The 22,999-nt window shown below is 41.3% G+C and overlaps 2 protein-coding genes across 4 annotated transcripts; both read left to right on the top strand.

Moving 5' to 3' along the window:
• Nucleotides 1–855: 855 nt before the first annotated feature.
• On the top strand, nt 856–5,292 carry LOC115752778 (acyl-CoA-binding domain-containing protein 4-like). 2 transcript variants are annotated; one of them, XM_048278991.1, is made up of 10 exons: nt 856–866; nt 1,614–1,773; nt 2,621–3,148; nt 3,238–3,303; nt 3,472–3,638; nt 3,746–3,899; nt 3,987–4,077; nt 4,152–4,573; nt 4,653–4,766; nt 4,847–5,292. In XM_048278991.1, the coding sequence occupies exons 2-10, from the start codon at nt 1,642–1,644 to the stop codon at nt 5,099–5,101; spliced, it is 1,929 nt and encodes a 642-aa protein (XP_048134948.1). In that variant the 5' UTR covers nt 856–866; nt 1,614–1,641; the 3' UTR covers nt 5,102–5,292. The 2 variants fall into 2 exon arrangements, with proteins under 2 accessions (XP_048134948.1, XP_030546990.1); XM_030691130.2 differs by lacking the exon at nt 856–866 and having other exon boundaries at nt 1,573–1,773; nt 4,653–4,757.
• Nucleotides 5,293–12,845: 7,553 nt separating this feature from the next.
• On the top strand, nt 12,846–20,215 carry LOC115752777 (protein SEMI-ROLLED LEAF 2). Of its 2 annotated transcripts, none has more exons than XM_030691128.2 (20): nt 12,846–12,971; nt 13,695–13,832; nt 13,931–14,005; nt 14,113–14,228; nt 14,485–14,599; nt 15,268–15,396; nt 15,545–15,592; nt 15,755–15,945; nt 16,071–16,270; nt 16,439–16,722; nt 16,807–16,956; nt 17,289–17,696; nt 17,792–17,941; nt 18,156–18,234; nt 18,316–18,440; nt 18,561–18,752; nt 18,833–18,973; nt 19,171–19,293; nt 19,493–19,696; nt 19,845–20,215. In XM_030691128.2, exons 2-20 carry the CDS (start codon nt 13,698–13,700, stop codon nt 19,959–19,961), a joined length of 2,982 nt encoding a protein of 993 aa, XP_030546988.1. In that variant the 5' UTR covers nt 12,846–12,971; nt 13,695–13,697; the 3' UTR covers nt 19,962–20,215. The 2 variants fall into 2 exon arrangements, with proteins under 2 accessions (XP_030546988.1, XP_030546989.1); XM_030691129.2 differs by having other exon boundaries at nt 12,852–12,971; nt 13,698–13,832.
• The last annotated feature ends 2,784 nt before the right edge of the window (nt 20,216–22,999 follow it).

Below are 22,999 nucleotides of genomic sequence, written 5' to 3'. Positions count from 1 at the left end.
CTTTTGTAGAATCGGCCTTTTAGCGAACGTCTTTCGATTCCAAGATTGAGAACAGATCACCCCTAACAGAGGTCGCCTACCTTTGACAAGATCGCGATTTCAAAATGGTTCGGGGATGTTGTGGCGGGTTTACCAAGCTCGAACCCTCGATTGTTTGTCGATGCGAAATGAGTATGGTTCGAGTCGAACATTTTGTGACAAGCAGGGCCGTCGTCGTGGTTGTTGGGGCATCCGCAATGATCGCCTCCTCGTCTTTCTATTGATAGAGAGAACAATGGACAATGGTACAAAATGGTCCATGAATTTTAGCTAAATCTGCAATGTGATTCTTAAACTTTTAAGTTGTTCTACGTGGCCCATGAACTTTCGATAGATAGTCAAATCAATCTTTGCACTTTGTGAAAATATTTAATACTGAATATTTTTATATAGTTCAGAAATTAATTTGAACATGTATAAAAAATATAATAATTATATTTAAAAAAATTAAAAAAAATTGATCGAAATTGAAGGATTGTTTGTGTTATTTTGTTTTAAGTTAGAAAAATCCGTGCAATAATGACAGAGTGCTAATCAATGTATCACGAGAGGGAAAACCGAGCGATATCACCATGACTAGTACAGTGTTGTTGTTTGGAAAGACTTTTGTGACAGACACAGACACCAACACACTTACACACATCTCCAATTCCCAAAAGCTTAAAAAGAAAGAATTTCCCATTGCACAAGAAAAACTCCCTCACACTTCCCCAAGCCTCCCTCGAGAAAAGGGGACCATCGCTAGATCCACATCAAAAGCCCCACCTTGAAAACTGGGATTAGTATTATATATTTTCATAAGTATGCTGTAGAGAGAGAGAGAGAAAGTTACATCTTTGGCTCTCTCTCTCTCTCTCTCTCTCCTTCTCTCACATCAATCCCAACATCACATTAGCAAAGAACCCACATCAAAATTCATTCGGCTGCAACATAAGGTGAGCTCTGTGCATTTGTTTATTGAAGAAAGACACTTCCTTTTGTGGATCAATCTGTATCTGTGTGGTCAAAAAGATCCCACTTCACCAGAAAACATGAACATCTGCTAGTCTTTGCCCATCATTTCCCACAAACCAATTCCCCCACGCCACCCATCATTATCGGTTGGACAAGAGTTATGTAGGCACGGAAGCAAATAAAAACTCTTTAGAAAGTGACCATTGCAGTCCTCTGTCAAATAATGTCTTCTTTATTGAGAAATTACTTGGTAGAATGGAATTGGCTTGAGTTGAGCCTATCCAGCTGAGCTAGCTACGTTTGCCTGTACCCTTTTGCTTTAATGTGCTAGTGGCTTTGGTTTTTCTGAAGATGGGTAGTAGGGAAAATATGTTGTTTTCACCACAGAATTTCTGTTGATGTTGGTTGACACAGTGATTTGGACTTGAAAGCTCCCATCTTTTCATGTCTATGTGACATTGATAGTTGATATGTCACTTGGCTGGTTCATGTCCTCCTTTTGACACTCTTGCTTTCCCTCCCCCCCCCCCCTCTCTCTCTCTCTCTCTCTCTCTCTCTTCCCCTTGCTTCTACATCCATGTGAATGCCTTACGCTCCTTGAGTTAAGGGGAAGCTCAAAGGAAAAAGGGTCAGAGAGAGAGAGAGAGAATGTGGTGTGGAGGAGGTGAGAGTGCAAAGAAGAAGGCAATGTGGCTCTATCCAAAGGTTGTGGGATTCAATCCTCCCGAGAGATGGGGACACACTGCTTGTTATTCTCAAGGGCATCTTTACATTTTTGGGGTATGTGTCTGTAAGAGTTTCTTGAATTTCAGGAGGGCTTAATTCTTGTATTTTCCCTGAATATCTCCTAACATACAAGACCAGCTATCTCATGAAATCTGTTCTTTCTGTCTGGTCTCAGCATGCAGTGTTGTCTCTGAGAATTATATTTAGCTGGAACGATTTGCTTCTTGGTTTGTATGGGTTGTGTGTTATATTTGACAAAAGACAAGGCCGCTTTCTGTGCAGTTTCTTAGTTCTTTGCTACTTTTGATTTCTGCTTCATGATGGAAGATTTCTGGCTTTGCTCTTTCTGGTCTGCACTGTTTTTTCTCCATTTAGGAGGGAAGTTACAAGGCAGGACGACGATTGTCATCCTCCTCCTTAATTCTATAAATATTGTTCTGTCTATTTTCTTTCTTTCTTTCTTTCTTTTTGTGTGTTCGAGAAAGCTCTGCCTTTTGCATGAACATGGCATTCTCTGCTATCTTCTTCTCCCAAGAGGGCCATATAATCCAATCTTCCAGATCACGTCTTTTTCCTGGTGTGACCATAATGACTTTGATCTGAGTTGGTATCTGCAAGAGTGTCTATCTCGGACTGAAGCTTCCTTTTCTGTAACTGTTCACATGATTTAAAGCGCCATAGATTTAGGATGGAGGACAAGAAAGAGTCAAGGATTAGCAAAAGAGAATGAAATTGCAAACAGGGTAAATCCGCGCAGTCGGACCGGTTGTTTGTAGATCTTTCTTTTGCTTCCTGTTAGTCTGTATTTCGTTGTCTACACTTTGAAAGTTGGTAAACAGTTTAAAATGGGAATTACATTGGAAGTAGTAATGAAATTTTCCTGTTTGCAATCCATTTTCAGGGATGCTGCGGAGGTTTGCATTTCGGCGACGTGCTTGTTCTTGATCTCGACAATATGGCTTGGAGAACCCTCGCGACCACCGGCCAAGGACCCGGCCCGAGGGACAGTCACAGTGCTGTTCTTGTGGGGCACCGGATGGTTGTGTTTGGGGGCACGAACGGCTCCAGAAAGGTTAATGACCTTCACGTGCTGGATCTCAGGACCAAAGAGTGGACTCAGCCGAACTTCAGAGGGAGACCGCCGTGCCCTCGCGAGAGCCACTCTGCCACGCTCGTCGGGAATGATAAGATGGTCATTTTCGGGGGTAGTGGCCAAGGCGAAGCGAACTACTTGAACGACTTGCATGTTCTGGACCTAGAGACGATGAGGTGGATGTCTCCCGAGGTAGAAGGCGAGATTCCTGTCCCTAGGGACAGTCACAGCGCTGTTGCCATGGAAAACAAGTTAGTGGTGTATGGTGGAGACTGCGGCAATCGGTATCTTGGCGATGTCGATGTACTTGATACGGACACAATGACCTGGTCCAAGGTATGAAAGGGTAAAAGAAAACCCTTTGCTTGTCATGGAGTTTTACGTAGATAAGAACATTGCTTAGGCTTGTTTCATTTGCTTGACAGTTGACTGTTCAAGGATTTACACCCGGAGTCAGAGCTGGTCACGGCGCCGTGAGCATTGGAACCAAGGTAACTTGCACGCCCATCTCGATCTAGTAAGCATAACTACAAGTGATCCTAGGAAAAATGCATTATGCTCTTAGTACTCCGACTCGCATTGTTGAGGCCGATGTATCAGTGTCAACGCAACCAAATGCGAATTAGAACTGATATAGCTCCTTCTGAAATGAGATGCAGATCTATGTCCTTGGAGGGGTCGGAGACAAGCATTATTACAATGACATTTGGGTGCTTGATATGGTCAATCATCTATGGACGAGGCTTGGTGCACACGGCCAACAACCTCGGGGAAGATTCTCGCATACAGCTGTTGCTCTAGGAACTGACATCTCCATCTACGGCGGGTGAGAATCTCCCTCGATGTTCTTCACATCCTCCTTGTTTATCTTCACCGTCTCTTCTCTGCTCCGTGTAAAAGGAAATCTTATTATTCAGTGTTCCGAATTTGCAGATGTGGAGAGGACGAGCGGCCACTCAATGAGCTATTGATCCTGCAGCTTGAAGAAAAAGATTCTAAATCCCATCAGAACAACCCTTTGTGTAGCATCTTGCCGGAGCAATGGAACAAAAAGAATAGAAGACGGCCAAGAGGAACCGGTAGCACCGTGAGTTACCGAAAAAAGTGCCGACTATTAAGACATCACATTATCTTTGCTTTATTCGTCGTTCATATAGCATTTCTTGCGGTGCAGAACGATACCTTTTACAATGGCAAAGACATCTTCAGCAGAGGAATTTCGGCAGCTGGAGCCGAATCGAAGGAATCCGCTCGTTTCTGTCCAGGTTGGTGCAATATCGTAAAACTCATCGACTTTTGCTAATTTATGATTACTTTTTGAAAGGATTTTGTTTATCAGATGCTTTTCGCCTAAAGCGGGAAAGAACTGCCTATTCGAGGGTCTTGGAAGTAGATTCAGAGCAAGAAGAGCATTCCCTCTCGCTGTCTCAGCATTCGTCCCCATCGCAGTCCGATCAAGAGCAAACTCAAGTTTTCAAAGCCACCAATTCAGTCGGAGGATCTCAAGAATATCATTTCCTTAAGAACTTCAATCAGATCCACAGCGATGGCCAACCTGATGGCAATGTTCTTAGCAGCCCGAACACAATCACGATTGACAATCACGGAAGTCCGCCGGATCTTGTTCTAGGGGGGCAACAAGTCATCACTAGACAAGAACCGTCTGCTCACGTTGCTCCCAATTATCAACAAGGATTGCATTGCCGACCCGAACCACGACCCGAACAGACACCAAATGGTTCGGCGCCTGTTCAGAATATGGTAATTAGCCAGATCTACTGTCTCTTGCAATAATTTACAGACGGAACCTATCGCCATTACTGTCAATTCGTTTGCGCAGATTGGAGCTGAAGTTCGTGGAAAAGTTGATGGAGCTTTTGATTCGGGCTTCTTAGTGACCGCAAGCGTCAATGGAAAGATATTCAGAGGAGTCTTATTTGCTCCGGTAAGCATGGTAGAATCCAAACCTCACATTATAAGATTGTCTGATTGAGCATCATAGTTTTCACTAGTCTATGAATATTTATGGCTCAGGCACCGAGCTTCACGTTCACAAGCGCCGTTCTCACTCAAAATCCTCCACCTCGTCCAACTCAGATTCCCCTCGCCCGCCCGCCGCAAAACTCGGGCCATGTGGAAACCGCGAGGCATGCTCAGCAAGTGCAAGGGGCGAGGCTGCCGCCGCTTCAGGCCGATAGAGCCTCTCCTCTGCTGGGCAAGGAGCCGAAGCAGAGGAGCGATCTTCAAGGCGTGGTTCTGACATTGGGAGGACCGGCTAGCGGTCATTAGTTATAGCTTTACCGATTAACCCAACACTCCCCACTCCATAATATGTGAAAGCTTAAGAATGGAGCGCACACTCATTCCTTGTGCTGCTCATTAAGTACCGCATGCTAAGTGTAATCTCCTGGTCTTTCCCTTTCGTTTGTGCCTACGTAGTTCTTGAAGGCATGCTCTATATTTCCCTCAAAATTCCGAACGAGATTTCACTTCTTTCGTGCTTTGTTTCGACGGCGGATGGCCGCACAAGAACAGAGAGACGGGGGGATGTGGAGGGTGACCATTGCTAGGCCTCCTGCTGTCAAAACGATTAACCCATCAGGAAACCCGGTTGAATATAACAAGACGGCTATAACACACGAGAGGAGGATGCCGGGATTAATCTAATCTTTAGGAAACTCTTCATGAGGGATGTGATCATAGGGGGTTGCTCGCATCACCCTGTCCTTTCTTTGCTTGCTCTGTTCTGTTCTGTTCTTTCACTGTTCTTCTGTGAAATAGAAGCCAAAATGGAATGGAAAACAGAGCGCGGGAGATAAGGGTGAGTGATTTGGAGATTGATTGGATGTGCGGGGGACAGAACACGGGTGGTGGGGGGGGAATCAGAGAAATAGCTCCCGTGCATTTCGCGGGATGCTGTCCTGTCTCCGAGCAATAGCCCTAAGCCCCATCTCTCTTTCTCTCTCTATCTCTATCATCTGCAGGGGGGTCGCAGTCGCACTGGTCTCTGTCCGTGTCTTTGAGATTTGAGGTGAATGAGGAAGAGGGAGAGGGAGAGGGTCTTTCCACTGTCACCCGTCACACTTGTCAAAACGGGTCGCTGTCACTCTGCCTCTCTGTCTCTGTCCGTCTGCGTCATCCACGTACTCCCTTCCCGACTCGACCAGATTCCCCTGTTTCCAGTTCATCCAGAGCAGGGTAAACGAGATTTGCGTGCTTTTGGCTTAATACATAATACGATTTTTGAACTTTAAATTTATTAATGTGATATAAATATAATATCAAATTTATATTTTTAATTTATTCAATAGATTCTTTAAATTTTTTTGTACATATTTAATTTCCTTCGTCTACTGTTTAGAGGAACGAAATTGAATATTTTCACACGATTCAAGAATTAAATTGAATAGTTACTAAAAGTTAATGAATTTTATTAAATAAATTAAAAGTTCAGAAGCACATTGAGCATTGGATTGAAGTTCAAGGGCCACATTGAATAAATTTAATGTTCGGAGGTCACATTGCATGTTGAATCAAAGTTCGGAGATTATTTGTGTCGTTATCCTTTCGCAGTAAGATCCAAACACGAGATATCGAAATTATCAATACGACCCATCATAATTTACAGGAGATGACCTTCAAGTTCTTACTCTCATTTGGTAAAGTGAGGTTGAAAACTTACGGGGATTCGATCGAACGAGTTGAACAATGGCGGATATGGTTTAGTATAAGTTCGAATACTAAAAAATGGATTCAACACTTTCGCTTGGAACGATCATTTAAAGTCGCGATCCTTCAGAAGAAGCCAATAAAGAGATGGGGATGCGAGAATAGGATCTCTTATCCACATCCGAGCTCTAAGATTTCGATTTGTTCACGCAAAATGTGGCATGTCGGAAGAAGCCAATACAGAGATGGGGACGTGAGAATAGGATCTCTTATCCACATCCGAGCTCTACGGCTTCGATCTTTCTCGCAAAATGCGGTGTTTCTAAAAAAATGTTTTCTAGAAAATCGTTTTTCGAAAAAATAAGGTCGTTTTTAGCATTTGGCTGAAACCTAAAAAGTAAAAACGAACTGAAAAATAATTTCGGTCGTTTGGTAAAAGAAAATCAATTTCCACCATCTAGGCCTTTTAATATTTTTTTTATTTATTTAAAAATCAATTTTTTAATTATTTTCTTTTATCTTTTTCGTCTCTTATTTTAATTTCTTTTTCTTTTTCTTTTCTTGTTCTCGTGGCAACCGACAATAGGCCGACAAGGCTTTAGCTCGCTAGCCTCATCTGAGGCCGAGCTCGAGGCTCGCCTCGCTACCTCAACGACCTCGAGATCGCCATCAACGAGGCCGACGACACTTGTCCTTGCTCGCATTTGTTGCAACCCCTAGCCAGCGATTAGTCAAAGGAGAAGGGAAAAAAAGAGTAAAATTTAAAATTTTCAAATATAAAATTTTCAAATTTTGATAAAAAAAATAAAAAGAAAGTAAAAAAATTAATTAAAAAGAAAGAATATGTGAAAGAGATGGGGAAGGAAAGACAGGGAAAAAGGTTTCCCTCTTTTTCAAAAGGGGAAAACATTTTCCTGACTTTTAAATGAGATTTTTTCCGTGGGTGAAAACTGTATTTTTTTTTTAACCAGCTTATTTTCCGCGAACCAAAGGCTGAAAAATCAGAAAAAAATTTTCATAAAAATTATTTTCCACAAAGCAAATGAAGCCCGAGTGTTTCGTTATCATACCTGCAATGAGAACAAGAAAAGAGCCTCGGCGCGCCGTCGACGTTTTCACGACATAAACGCTTAATTTTGGTCAGACATTCGAATTTGACGCATCAGCATCAAACACTTAAACTCGCCGCGTACTGTCTTGGCATGCAATTTGAACAAGCCCCTCTCTCGGTTGAGAACTACAGACAACAACCAATGCGAAGGGACAAACCTTGAGGGTTAGGGGATCGTTCGGGCCCAATGGGCTCGCTTTGGTGGGCCGCGCAAGCTCGATCCACGGGCCGAATTCTCGTGCACTGCCCAACCTAGTTTCCCATGTCTCCACAACGTCACGAGAGCTCGACTTCGCCAAGGGGGGGCGGTTCCGGTCATCTTTCGACAAGACCCCTTGATTCGAGGTCGCGCCCGGTAGGCCGACGGCCTCGCTAGCCTCCCAGCTCGGGCCGGAGAGTTCTCGAAGGGCCGTTTAAATCTCGATGCACCATCAAGATCGGTGATGATAATATGCAGGCAGCTCTCTATGTCCCGAGCCTCATGGAATGGTCATTTTCGAAGCGGTTGGGGTGGGGGGTGGTCCAAGGGCTTTAAGAACCATCACGAAACTTCTGACACGAATGACCACAACATTGACATGTATGGGAGACGATTAGACTTTCTCTTTGCGAGGCCTCTATCGAATGGAGGTTGCTATATTCGTCAATCTCACCCTGGGCTTCACGTGCCACCCTCGTGGGTTGTGGATTACCGACGTTAATTACAGAATTGTTTAATTAAAGTTGAAATTGAAAAAGGGTAGGCACCGAGTTTCGTTTGTTTCACAAAAAAAAACGAGCGAATTTAAAAATATTTTTACTGAATATAGTGTGCTTATATCGTTTAAAATAATTAGCCCATAAAAAATGTTTTCATTACTGAAAAGAATTTGTGGGTAAATATATTTGTAAGCGATAAACATATTTTTCTCGTTTATTTATTTATTTTTTGTAAGCGATATATGTTATTAATTATTTTTCAAACAAATATTTTTTTAGTTTTTAATTACTTATTTTTCGAGAAACAAATACCCGATAAGTATTCACTCTGTGTTCCCTATCCCTCCTATGTTGTTGATGGCCGCCATTGTCGTTCATATCGTCTTCTTCAATGTGTTTCCATTGTCCCCTACTAGCAAGCCTGGATTATACAAAATGAGATACTCAATGACTATTTTGGGAGAAATAGAGAACCCGGTTCACGTGCGCCGTCGGATGACGTGACTTTTCGAGAGGAAACTCGTCCAACTCGTCTCATCCAACGGTGCGTGTGAAATGAAATCATGGCCGTAGACAAGAGATTATAGAATTAATTCAACATGGCGATGTCTTTTGTCTGGTTCTTCGTTAAAAGTAGTAGTAGATAGATTCTACGTGTGGTTCTCTGTCCAAACCGTCAAGGTCTCTCTCTCTCGTTGAAGCCCGACAGGGATAAATTACGAAGGAGAATTCTCTTCATTATTCGTAAATACGATACGATTCGTAATTAAATAGGTTTGCGTTCAGCATCCATGAATTCGTGCCGTAAATGGGTACGGCACGTTTAATTTATTTAGACACGAATTGAAATGTTTGAATTGATGTATCAATATTTCGACATGGCACAATTGGACAGATTTTAATGTGTTTAGTACGTCTACTTAGGACTTTTTTTTCAATCTTCAAAAGTTTGTTGAAACAACCTTACGCCGAAGAGAACATATGGTAAAAATACAAACATAATTCCTCTCGTAAGATGAAGCGCCTTTTTAACAATCCACTTTAGATAAATGTGAAGTGAAATTGCTTATATCGTTTCAAAAGTGTTAATACAATATTTGCTTATCGTATATATTGGTAAACCAATGTATGTTTGTCTACGAGTCAGCGTATTGTGTCGTATTGAAAACCGACACCTCGACATGTTTGATGGTTGTTTAGTTAATTGGACGTGGTAGCATGCTTGGTAGTCATTTAGTCAACCCTAACATAGTGACAAGTCGCGTTAGTTATGTCTAGTAGTACGACTCTATTTATTAGGTGTGTTGTGTTCGACATGTTTATTAAGCGTGTCATGTTCAAGTTAACCATACTCATATTATATTCATATTTCGACACGATTTGTGAGCCTTGGGTAAAATCCTTGTCAACTGGGCCTATTACCATTTGATTACACGGATAATTGTCCAAAAGATTCTAAACCTATTGTATGACTGTAAATTTTGTCATAAACTTTCAATTTAACAAATTTTGCTCTAAACATTTTGACAATTTTTCAATATATTCTTTTTGGTCAATTTTAACTGGAAATTATCCACGTGGACGCTAGCCGTCCTATGTGGCACCATCAGTGTCATGTATATTTTTATTTTTATTTTCGAGTTTTCTTCCCGTTTCTTATTTTTTTCTCGATGATGACCGGCAGAGGAAAATAGGAAAAAAAGAAGAAATACAAAAATAAAAGAAGAGAAAGTTTGAGAAAATTGCAAAAATCGGTCGTGTTAGCAATTTGCACTCTAAATATGTAGGAAGGATCATCTCGAAAAATTGTCAAAGAGTCGGGATTAAGTTGGTCAAATTAAGAAGATAAGGGCTGAATTGATTAATGTACAATAAATTTATGATTTTTTGGACAATATTCCCTTGGATTTCGCGAGTCATGTGCAATGTCTCCAAATTCCGCAGTGGCAATTAATAAGTCATGGACCTTAGTCCAAACGAGAGAACACAGGATGAGAATTACATCCATTCACTTGGAAGGTTCGATTGTATCATAGTACGATTAAGACGAGATGAGTTGTATTGACTCGTGCTTCAATCCAAACATAATTTGTCAGGATATGTTCACTAAAAGTCATAAAATTTTATGATGAAATTGCAATTAAGTCATAGAACTTGCAAAAAATGTAATCGAGTCCTAAAACTTATCAAATTGGTACAATCGAATCATTCCGTTAACTCCGTCAAATTTTACTAACGAAAAATGCTGACATGACTTTTATATATATTTATATTCTCTCTCCTATGTGGCGGCGACGTGTCTAAAACAACATCATTTTGATCAGAATCTGATTTTTATTTTTATTTTTTATTTAAATTAAATTAAATTAATTTAAAAGTAAGGTAAATCTAATAAAGAAAAAAGAAAAGAAAATAGAACCAAGATAGAACCAACAGCAAGGTAGCCTCTTCGCCGTCGCCCCTCCACCACTTTGGAATGGTCGGTGATGGTGGGTGAAGGGTTGGCGGGGGTCACCGGGCCTTAGCCATGGGTTGATGACCCTTACATCATCGGCCTCGCTATTGGTTTGCGAGGGTCATTGGCCCCGGTCGCCGGCGGCTACTTCCCCACCATCACCGGCCCTTACCGGAAGCGGCCCTCGTCATTGGATGTGATCTTGTTTTTAATTTTACCTTATTTTTAATTTAAATAAAACATTAAATTAAAAATCAGATTTGGATTAAAATGACTGTTTTAGTCACATTATCACTACATAGGAGAGAAAATGTATTAGAAAAAGCAACATCGGCATTTTTTGTTAGCCAAATGGACGAAGTTAATGGAAGGACTCAATTGCATTAATTTGACAAGTTTTAGGACTTGATTGTACTTTTGACAAGTTTTATGGCTCGATTGCACTTTTATGATAAGTTTTAGAACTTATAGTCAACATATCCCTAATTTGTCCGGAAAAATTAAGGCACGACACTTGTGACTCAATATGACGAGGGCAATTTTGATATGCTTAAATTCAACTCGACCCGACCCACCATCGGCCCCCTAAGTTAAGAGAAAATATTTTTCTTCCATTCATCCCAGGGAATCTCCCCGAATTTAGCGTTCCAAAGTTCAGACCAAGCAGTTTAAGGATTTTACTTAGGTTTAAACTTAATAATTAATGATAAAAAATGTATAAGCATTGGTGCTGCCTGGCATAAATTGGAATTTCGAACTGGACATCAAGTTCACACAGCTACAAAATCAACAGATAACATGGCATTTCACGTGTTTATTCTCACATGTACGTAAATGAGTTAGCTGCTTGATCATGCTAGCAAGTCGAACGAATCAAGTATCATGGAGCTCAAGCCATTTGGGTATTCTAGAATTTGATTCAATTCGGTACTCAAAGCATCGTTCGGTTCATCTTTGATATCGTACCCAAATGAATGCTGGTCTCTTCGTTTGAGGATGGCCACGACGCCTCAAAACGACGGAGCTTCTCGCATCCGAAGTAATTTGATTCCAACGCGAGCCGAAAGGTCCTTCGACGGGGCATTTTTCCATGGAGCAATTATGAGGGTGGGTAGGCATTGGAATAATCGGCCGAAGTTGGTAAACAATGAATTAAATCTGGTGGGTACCAAACAAGAGGCAGCTCTTCCTTCCGAAGGGTGTGTTGATGAACAAGCTGGTGTAATCAATGATGCATTCATTAGATGATAACAAATCTCAGCAGCAAATGCTGGTTAGAAGCTTAAGAGGCACACTTAGGAAAAGAACTCGAAAAAAGTTTCCAGCTTTTGTATTTCAATATTACATTGCTTGGATCCTACTCGAGTTCATCTACTCATCTACAGCCTATAATCTCTGATTACAGAAAATTGATTGATATAGTGACAAAAAACTCCCTTTAATTCAAATGTCAAGCAGGCTTTTTCTTTTTCTGTACCAAGGTCCTTTCTCTCGTAATGGAGCAAATCATCTTGCAGTCGCGCACTTTCTTCAATCCTTTCAGAAAGTCTCCAGCTTTGGGCATTAATTGAGCTGTCTTTGTCAGACCCTTTGGTTTTTTCAAATTAAAGAACATTTTGGCAGGGTCGAACCGTGAACTGCACGATAGGGTCGAGCATAATGGCGCGCTGCTTCGGTTCAAAGATCTGCCGTCGTTTTGAAAGCGGCGAAGTTTGAAGTTCTTGATGGTGGAAAGAAAGAAAAAGAACATTTGATGCAGCAGGCCTTTTATCATCATCATTTGAGGTGTCATTCTTCAGTTGTAACGTGATCTTGATTGTGAATTAGCTGTCGTGATTCAAAAGTCAATCGAATTTTAGGCACAGATGAGTCGATGTTTTGTTTTGTTTTGTTTTTTTTTTGTTGTCTTTTTGACCCAGAAAGGCTGGGACTTTAGTCTTCCAAAGTTCTGACAAGACACAGCAAAAGCAAAGACGAAGCCCCTCTCTCTCTCTCTCTCTCTACTGAAAAACTGAGAGACATCACGTGCCTCCCTAAGCCCTCGCTGCTAGAACTCTCCCCTGTTTCGCTTTCAATTTTGTCTCAACTCGCCCGTCCTCCCCCGCCCCTCTCGTTCTTCCTCCCACTCTCTCTTTGCACCCACTTCTCAAAATCGGCTATTCTTGCGTCTCAAGACCCTGTGGGAGGTCTAACTCCTTCCTGGATCTGCCTCTGCAGGGGCAAAGGTACGTCCTTTTTCTCGACAGTGTCGCCGTTTTCTTATTGTTGCTGTGCGTCATGTGCTTATTTGTTCGTTTGATCATTGCCTTTATTTCTGCCTCGCTTCTCTCTCCATTGCGCGTTTCTCTTGAGTTCTGGTCTTCTGGGTGATCGAGACATTGCTCGTGCGAGTCTTTCTTTGCTGCTTTGTCTGTGAACAGTTTTTGACATGGTTGGTTAGTGTTATGTTCTTTTGCTACTCGTGTTGTCGTCAAAATGTGCTTACTTTAAGCATTACCGAATTGTTTTTGAACCTTACAATGGTTTGTTGCGATCATGCCTGCTATATTTTGTGCTCTACATGGTGTGTTTCGATTTTCACGGTGCAGAATCTGCAGATCTTTGGTATGAGCTGGTCCTTCGGTTTTTAACCCCAATATTTCTGAAAAAAGAGGTTTTTGTTGCGCCTTCGGTGTCTACCAATGAATGCCGCAATTTCTAGTAAGACTTGCGGTCTTTGTCGGTGATCTTTCCACTATGATTTCATTTAAGCTTCAGTTTTCAGAGATTCAATTTATGATATATATTTTTGCTTTGTATGATTGTTCTTTTCTCCAACTGTGTCGTACGTTGGCTTCTGGGTGTTTCTCTCTCTATTTCTAGTTAGCGTGTTATCTTTTGCGAGTGCTCTTTGATCTTTGACCTTTGTTAGTCCCTGGAGGCAAATGAAACGTCTGGAACTTTTGCAGGAGATGGGTTTCATTTCCAGGAAGATCTTCCCAGCATGTGGAAGCATGTGTGTGTGCTGCCCTGCTATGAGGTCAAGATCTCGTCAACCTGTCAAGAGATACAAGAAGCTTCTTGCTGACATTTTCCCCAAATCCCCTGTGAGTGTCCTACAAAGTTTCATGGCATTGTGCTCTGGCCTTTACATGTGGGCAGATCAATCATTTCAAACAGTTAACTTTAGTAATTTGTATGACAGGATGGTTCACCCAGTGACAGGAAAATTGGCAAATTATGTGAATACGCTGCAAAAAACCCTTTTCGAATTCCAAAGGTGGTGCTCTTGTTGAACTTCTTATGGGTTGTTGGTCACTTGTGCTTTTTTATATGGGAAATGGCTTTCTAAATCTGGATCTCTCCGGCAATGGTTATCAACTATAGATTGTCAAGTATCTCGAAGAGAGGTGCTACAAAGAGCTTCGAAGCGAGCACATCAAATTCATAAATATTGCTGTCGAGGCCTATAACAAGTTGCTGTGCATGTGCAAGGAGCAGATGTAAGTGACTGTCATTTCTCTCCCTCATCAAATCACGAATCATCAATTCAGATCATTTTTGCTTTCATTGCACAGATGGCATTGTAGTGTGCTCAATGCATTTTGCGCTTTTTAGGAGAAAGATTGTGTTGAACCTAGAGTAGAAGGGACACTACAATCGTTCTGATAGACTTGGCTTCTAATGTTTCAATGATAAAATGTTGAAGGTGCTCTTCTAATTAGCAGTGCATCAACTTTAATCATTTGTATTTTGCAGGGTATATTTTGCTGTTAGTTTGTTGACTGTCGTTAGCGAGCTTTTGGATAATGGCAAGCAAGACTCTCTGCAGATACTTGGTTGCCAGACCTTGATGAAATTCATCTACAGCCAGGTAAACTAGGATCTCAGGTAAACTAGGGTCTAATCTTGATCCTAGTTCTTCCCATACTGCTAGATAAAAAGGATAAGATTGAATTTGCGGTGTTTAATTTGTTGGGTGCAATTAATGTAGGACACTGGGGTTTGTATGCTAATAATCTGCTAGTATTATGCATATATTGAGTTTGGAGCTCATTCTATCTTCTGTTTTGGGAAATCTAATTTGTGTGCTTGTTGGCCAACACTCCTCTCTGACTAGTCAAAGTCCCAAGGGTATTGCGTTACTAGAGTGTTTAGATTCCTTCTAATATATTAACTTCAATTCGATGTTATTTAGACGCTGTGAAAAGATGCTGAACATGTCGTCCACGATGCGCGCTAGTATTGTGGTAGTTGCTTGTTTTCTGACATCTTGTGGGATGTTTGGTGAATGATAATGGTGCTTGTTTTTCTCGTACAAACTCCTCATAATATGCGGAGTATGCTATTTACTTCTTGTTTTCCCATTTTGATTTTTGTTTGATAGAAATTTCTGAGCTGTAAGGCAAAACTTTTTTCTATGCTATTTGCTTCTTGTTTTCCCATTTTGATTTTTGTTTGATAGAAATTTCCGAGCTGTAAGGGAAAACTTTATTCTTTGCTTATTTTCTCGTTTTGTCCATGTCGTCTTGTTCAATGCAGTCAGATTCAACTTATGCTCATAACATCGAGAAGTTTGTACATAAAGTATGTATACTGGCACAAAAGAGTGGGGAAGGCCGCCAACGGTGTGCTTTGAGGGCTTCAAGCTTGCAATGTCTGTCTGCCATGGTGATTTTCTTTCCCTATATTTAATTGCTTTTGTACTGCTTGCCTTTCTATACCATTTCTCCTTTCACAGGTATTCTGAATCTGAATTTTTTTGTTAAGATTTTTAATCTGTTGGAGTGGACTTTACTGATAACTTCTCTTCTGACAGGTTTGGTTTATGGTAGAGTTTTCAAGCATATTTGATGGTTTTGACGAGGTGTGTCATTGCTTTTTTTAATTTTCGAACATAAGAATCTGCAATTTTTTAGACAGATGCAGAAATATCTTTGATTTGATGTTGTGTTTCTTTTTGCAAGTGTTTAAGTATCTGAGATAGTATTATTGGCAATTGACTGTCAGTGTTGTGTTCAAATTGCAGATTGTCCAAGTCACTTTAGACAACTATGAGCCTGATATGTGTAATGAAGACGAGGATGAAAGAGGTGGATCACTTCACAATTGGGTCGATGAAGTTGTAAGATCTGAAGGCAGAACTGCAGGGGAGAGTAGTCCTAACTGCATCATCTTGAGGCCGCGGCCTGTGTTTAAGGATCCTTCACTATTAACAAAGTAATCTGGGTTCAATAACCTGTTATATTTTTCGAGCATGGAAGTTGAAATCATGTTAATGGTGTAAACTTCACAAACTAATTATAACCTCTTATTGTTTTGCCTTTTTGCTTTCTGTGAGACAGAGAGGAGCTTGAGACACCGACGGTATGGGCTCAAATCTGTCTCCAGAGAATGGCTGATCTTGCCAAAGAGAGTATTACAACTATGCGAAGAGTGATGGACCGGATGCTTGCATACTTTGATTCTGGCCATCACTGGGTTCCTCGAGATGGGTTGTCCTTAATTGTTTTGTCTGATATGAGCTACAAGTTGGAGAGTTCAGGTAGCCATTATCTTTTGGACTTTATGTGTGGTCTCATCCTTGCTTACATATTTGTAAGCACAGATGAGACAGTGGTCCGTGTACCTGCAGCATTCTTGTCTGCGTATGTTTTTATTCTATTGCCATAGCATTCTTGGTTCAATTTTCTTCTTTCTCTGAACTCTCCAGGGAATCAGCAGTTAATCTTGGCATCAGTTATTCGTCACCTGGACCACAAGAATATTTTTCACGATCTCCAGCTCAAATCCTGTGTTATCCGAGTTGCCACTGCGTTGGCTAGGCAGATCAGAATCAGTTCTGCGCTGACTGAAATTGGATCTGTAAGTGATCTGTGCAGGCATTTGAGGAAAAGCCTACAAGCGACGGTCGAAGCAGTGGGAGAAGAAGAGTTGAACTTGAATCATTCACTTCAGAATGCCATTGAAGATTGCTTAGTAGAAATAGCAAAGGGGGTAAACGCAATATGCCTTTACCACTATGGTTGCTGCTTTCTTTTTTTGGTTCTCTCTTTGTTAATCCTCACATAAATATGTTAGGTTTGTGACGCACAACCACTATTTGACCTGATGGCTATAATGCTTGAGAAGATGCCCACTGCTGGAGCTGTTGCTAGGGCAACTATGGGTTCGTCAATTATACTGGCTCATATGATAGCATTAGTATCAGTCTCTTCAGCCCGTCGACAGGTAAGAGAATGCGACACTTTTAGACAAATCCCAAGTTCCTATGGAATCTCCCAATAGACTTCATCTCATTTAGAATTCTGGATGTTCCGTTTGTATGATAAATGTCCTTAGAGGGAATTATTTGCACACTTCCTTTTTTGTCCTCTTTCAGAATTTAGCAGGGAGGAAATTAATATATCATCATTTTTAAGATACATTCACATGGATATCCACAGAAATTTTTGATATTTTGAGTTACTTATATGGATGCTATCATTTTCCTTTTCGGAGGCCTTTCCATGTTTGTTGTTAACAGTAAAAATGACTAAGAATTTCTATCCATTGGCATCTAGGTGTTCCCCGAGGCACTTCTTGTTCAACTTCTGAATGTAATGTTATATCCAGATGTTGAAGTGCGAGTGAGAGGACACCAAATACTATCTATACTTCTGGTTCCAAATTCTAGCTGCCCCAGACAAGTAGCGTCTTCTGTACGAGCTAACTGTCCTTATGATTCAAGAAGATGGGAGTCTAGTACTGCATCTGCACTTGCTTCAATTACTGCTCGTCTTGAAAAGCTTAGGAGAGAGAAGAATGGTGCTATGCCAGAGAAGCAGGGCAATGCTGTTCAAGATGATTTTAAGGGCATGGACATTAGTAATGAAGAGGGAAAGCAGGGGTTTGCTCGCAAGAATTCCCCCAACTTTTGCAAGATTTCCATCATGGAAAAAACAGCGGGATCTGCCGGCTTATCTGATGTGGTAAATAAGTTCTTGAGTGGTTAATCTGGTCAATGACACGCAGTCTGAATACTTGTAAATATTCAATTATTGATCTGAATTTCTATGCATTACAGGAGCCCTATATACTAAAGTTTAGTGAAGATCAGATAGGCCAGTTGCTATCTGCACTTTGGATACAAGCTAACCTTCCTGATAATTTGCCTTCAAATTTTGAAGCTATAGCTCACTCCTTCGTCCTGACCCTTCTTTCTTCACGTTTGACGGTGAGACTTCTGGCTAAATATGCAGTCTTTGATGATCCATAAGCACTAATGTCGCTTAAAAGGCTAGGTGTTGCTTGCTTATTCTACAGTAGCTTCTTTGTTAACTGGTGACTGAGAACATCGTCATGGCCTAAAATAAGTACCTATCCATACAAGTTGACTCAAACCTTCTCTGTGCTGTTTTCTTGCTGCTCCTTGGTTCAAACATTTGCAGAACCATAGTAAAAACCTTGTGATTCACTTCTTCCATCTTCCCCTGTCACTGCGGATTATATCCCTGGATGCTAATAATGGTACGTCCGTGTGAGTTTCTGTGGACTGCCTCTGTAAATTTTGTGGAAGGGTCCTTGAATGCTATTGATTATCTCTTGTAGGAATGTTGTTCCCAGCATGCCGCAGATCTATTTTTACCCTAGCTACTAGTATGTTGATGTTTGCCGCCAAGATATATCAAATCCATGATCTTAATGATCTGCTCAAATCGGTTGATCCATCTAACGTGAGTTCTTTATCTCGACAGTTGTGTTCGCATGCATGAGTACATTTCTTTTCCTTATAGTTGCTAGTAGCGTCTTGGGGTGAGATAATGTTGCTTATCTTTTTCTTCTCTGAAATTCAGATGGATCCATATTTGGGCATCGGTGAGGACTTGCAATTATTTGTTAGGCCTCAGGCTGATGTTAGAGAGTATGGATCTGCTTTGGATAATCAAAATGCCTCATCGTTTCTCCTCCACTTGAGGAGCCAAATGTTTGAGCCTGACAAGGTCCTCCTGAACATCTTGATCCAAAGTCTATCTAATATTACCGAGGTATTCTTCACTATTTGATGTTTTGGTGCTCTCTCTCTCTGTCTCTCTGTCTCTCATTATGATGAATTTTGTTGGATAAGGTTGCTGGAGAATATTTGGCTAAGCAGCTATCAGAGGCATATAAACCAGAAGATGAATTTGTTTTTGGTCCTCAATTAATACTTGATTTGGACAATAATCAAATTGTTGTCCACTCCAAAAAGTCTCTATCATTTGATAAGGTATGCACTTCATCACACAGTTAAGTTCTTGCTGTTGAACCTCGATTGTATTCTGAGTTTCTTGTTGCAGATAGGCTTTATGTGTGCAGTATCATTAATTTATTGCCTGCATCAAGAATTTGATGATGTAACTGAAAATGTGATTGATATAAATGACTGGTTGCTTATTGAAGCTGTTCCAACATTTTGTGTTGCAGGAATTTTCAACTAATTCGTCTGTTGAGGATGACACGATGAGTGAAGCATCTGTTGTCATGACCGGAATGCCATCAACTCCATCTTTCTCTGATGTCATCAGTGTTGGGAAGCTTCTAGAAACGGTGATCTATTAGCACCGGGTCGCTTCCGGACATAATTATCAGCATATATATGTTTACCGCCTCCCTTTTCATTCTTGATAACGACATAATTATCAGCATATATATGCTTATCAACTCCCTTTTCATTCTTGATAACGACTCTGAAATTAACAAATTCTGATTGTGATGCTTGTGAACAATTTGCTGAACGTATTCTCAGGCACTTGAGGTGGCTGGTCAAGTTGCTGGAACGACTGTTTCAACATCACCCCTTCCATATAATACCATGGCTAGTCAATGTGAAGCACTTGGCACGGGTCCGAGGAGGAAGCTTTCCAATTGGTTGGCCCATGAAAACAACTGTGCCAGATCAGCGGCAGATCACTTCTTACCAGAAACAGATGGGCGAACAGCAATTAGGAGGGTTGGTATTACATTCTATTATCTCTTCATTTTGTGTATTCAATGGTTATCATCTTCACATTAATGTGTAGTTACAACTCAAAGTTGCTGATTGTAGCTTTATTCTACTTTGTCACATCACGAACCCTTTTTTGTTGTGTATGCACAAGATCACCGGCAACGTCGCCCCTCTTCAAGGAGACATAATGCCGATGGATCAATGCTTGACGATGAAACTGCCTCCGGCCAGCCCTTTTGACAACTTCCTCAAAGCAGCTGGGTGCTGAGTTGGAATTAACTAATTTGTTTGTGATATTTTCCTGTGAGCCAAAGCCATGTTTTCAGGAACAGGGGCCTAACCTCTTTATTTGGTAATCAGGGAAGTAGTGGTCGACCTTTGTTTTAATAGTTGGTCTTGTAGGTGTCCTCCCTGATTCGTATGTACTATTTACCTATGCTTAGTTCTAGGTTGCGGTGTAACTAGTCTGTATGATTATATTGCTTCTTCCATTAATTAGTTGACCTGTGAACCATCTTCGCATGCTAGTATCTGGTTTCGTATAGCGGCGCGACCTACGGTTCTGATTCTTCAAAATTGTCCCCTAGATTGTTTTCTGATTCTTCTGAAAGCCATGATGCATGTTCCTCTTTGACGATTGATGTCATAGCCATGACAATTCATCGTGGGTGGTGGTGTTCAATCCATCTGGATTTTTGCTGTAGAGGTACACTGAACTTCTCATCTCACTGAACCCTCCCTTCTCGGCTCTAGAGGCCCGAGATGCTCGAAAATGCGATGACCCGTTCCATCAGTTTTCGTCGGGAGTCGATCGGTTCTTTTCAGAACATGTAGAGACACCATGAAAAGGATTGGTTTTGTCCGATCCACCAGTGAAAGGCATATTGAGAAGCATTCCTCATGCTATAGCAGGAGGGCTTGCATGAAATCAGATCCGACCGGCCGGTTCAACGTGCGATCTTTCCTAACGGGGTTTTCGCCGGTTCGACCAAATCATCTGCCAGAGGAGGATGGAAGGAATGTGACATTATTGAAGTGCGGTCAGACCGAGTCAAACAACAACGTGCCTCACGCACAAGGCAGTTCCACTCCCACTTTCTTGAATGGCTCATCATGGAGCGGCCACAAACAAGCCCCTCGCAGTTTCTGGGTCAAATGTCTGATGCCAACATGCGGTGGGTCTCACTGCCGATGACCTCTATTTTGTTTCTTGTACTGCATAAAGACATGGACCCACTCACATCCTCAACCTTCTCGGCATTCCAAATCTCACATTAGGATGGGCGGCATCTCGTGATGTTTTTCACAGAATAAGATCCACCTTTCACGCGGTTGCCGGAGTATTTGAAGACCGAACCTGGTCATTGTCGATGGTACCGGAGTAGGGTCCCTCCGGTACAATGCGTGGTATCAAGGAAAGACATTTTGTCTTAAAGAGAGGAGGACGGATTATTCACATTTCATTTGATAGTCAGATGCGACTTGAAAGCTAAGCAGTGGTACTTCGAAAGATTTCCCGGGGAAAAATCTATTGGAATTAGTGAAATTCTTTTGATCCAAAGTGTATTGTGCGGCTGGAGTATTATAGGAGGGACTATAACGAATCCAGGTATTTGGAATTACGGAAGGCTATTGGATCAAATGACAAAAACACTGCTGAGAAAAGATGGCTTTTCTAGGATGAAATGAAAAGTATTCAGTTGTAGGGGAAAAATCAATATGCATTTAATCTCAAATCAGGATCAACTATGTCAGAAATAAAGCAAACAACAAGATGTTATTTGTAACAAGTAATTTTGTTGGTTCGGTAATTGGTCACATTTTTTTTCATGAAATTGGTTGATTTCGTATTAGTCTGGATATCTATGAGTTGGAAAGGGACAAAAAATGGCCTGTCTAGGTACTAACCAGGCCAGACTATGAAAAAAAAACAAGCTCTTCCAGAAGCAAAGGTATTCTTGAACATAATTGACGTTGAATCTAAAGGATCTACTACTGGATAGATACATATTTAAGGGTGAGCAAATTGGATCGACTGTGCCGAGACCGGCCCAAACAAGACAAGACTGACAGTCCGGTTACTTGTTCTTAAAATTGGAACCGGTGGCCAGACGGTCCGGTTCCCGATTCCAGAGGCACAGAATCGAACCGCCTGGACTGGATTGGATCGGTCAAATTTATTCTTTTTAAATTTTTTTAAAAATAACCCCAATATTTCCTTCTTTCTTTCCAGCCCCGTCTCTCACACTTTGAGTCTGTGGTAAGGAATGCAGAACATGTAGGTTCTCATCAAATAAGAGAACACGTCTTACTCGTGGGCGTTATTTCATGTACCTGACCAGTGGATGCAAAGCTTTATTTTAGGTAGAGAAAACATAGTCAGAGCTCGGCAACACTGGCGTTCCCGATGAAGACATACTCCGATGATGTTCGTTCTTTTTATTCAATTGTTGCGCCTACGACTTCTCTGCTCGCATTGTGATTTCATTATTCACATATCACCACATCGCGAGGCCAAATGAAACGAGATTGTAGGAAAATTGGGCTTATTGCTTCATTTGGAGTTTTTTTTCTTCGATTATTGGACATTTTACCGATTCTATTGGGCCGCGCGGAAACCGGATCAAAGCGGTCGGTACCGTTTGGTCCGGTTCTCGGAACCGTCGGTCCGGTCTCCGGTTATGGAAATTGGGAACCAGAACCACCGGTCCGGTTTTCTGTTCTTGAGGAGAAATGAACTGGATCAAGAACGGCTTTCCCCTATTTGTGATCGGATTCACGTACGAGATCCTCCATCGAACCGTCATGGTCTTGTATGGCCGATGGAGCAATCCTTTCTGACGGTCCGACTCGCATGAAACGAGTTGCGAGATCATTACGAGCGTCGCCATTCGCTATATTGACCGATAAATCTTTTTCAGTATTTATAACTTAAGTTGACGAGGAAGGCTAACGCCCGTTGGATGGCCAAAGAGCCGTACGGGTTCATGCTCGATAGAACGCGTGGGTTATGGGAGCCTCAACGCCGGGACGTCTAATAAAATAATAGCTTTGATGCCAAACGACGTCGAATATCTCGAACCAATAAATAAATAAACGGGTTTTCCAATCCTGGACAAGGTTGATATTTACCCATCATATAGGATAAGAAAGAACAGCGAGAAATTGTCCGATCATTTTTGAAACTATTGTACGGTATCAATTAAGTTATAATTTTCTTTTTGTCATTTCAGTCCTATACCTTTATAGGGAAATTCTAATCCAGTCATTCCGATCAATTTTTCACCTGAAATCACCGACGTGGCG

Source organism: Rhodamnia argentea, chromosome 1 (assembly GCF_020921035.1).
Source record: "Rhodamnia argentea isolate NSW1041297 chromosome 1, ASM2092103v1, whole genome shotgun sequence".
Taxonomy (NCBI): Eukaryota; Viridiplantae; Streptophyta; class Magnoliopsida; order Myrtales; family Myrtaceae; genus Rhodamnia; species Rhodamnia argentea.
The sequence above is the reverse complement of the archived record's forward strand: the minus strand, read 5'-3'. Positions and strand labels throughout refer to the sequence as shown.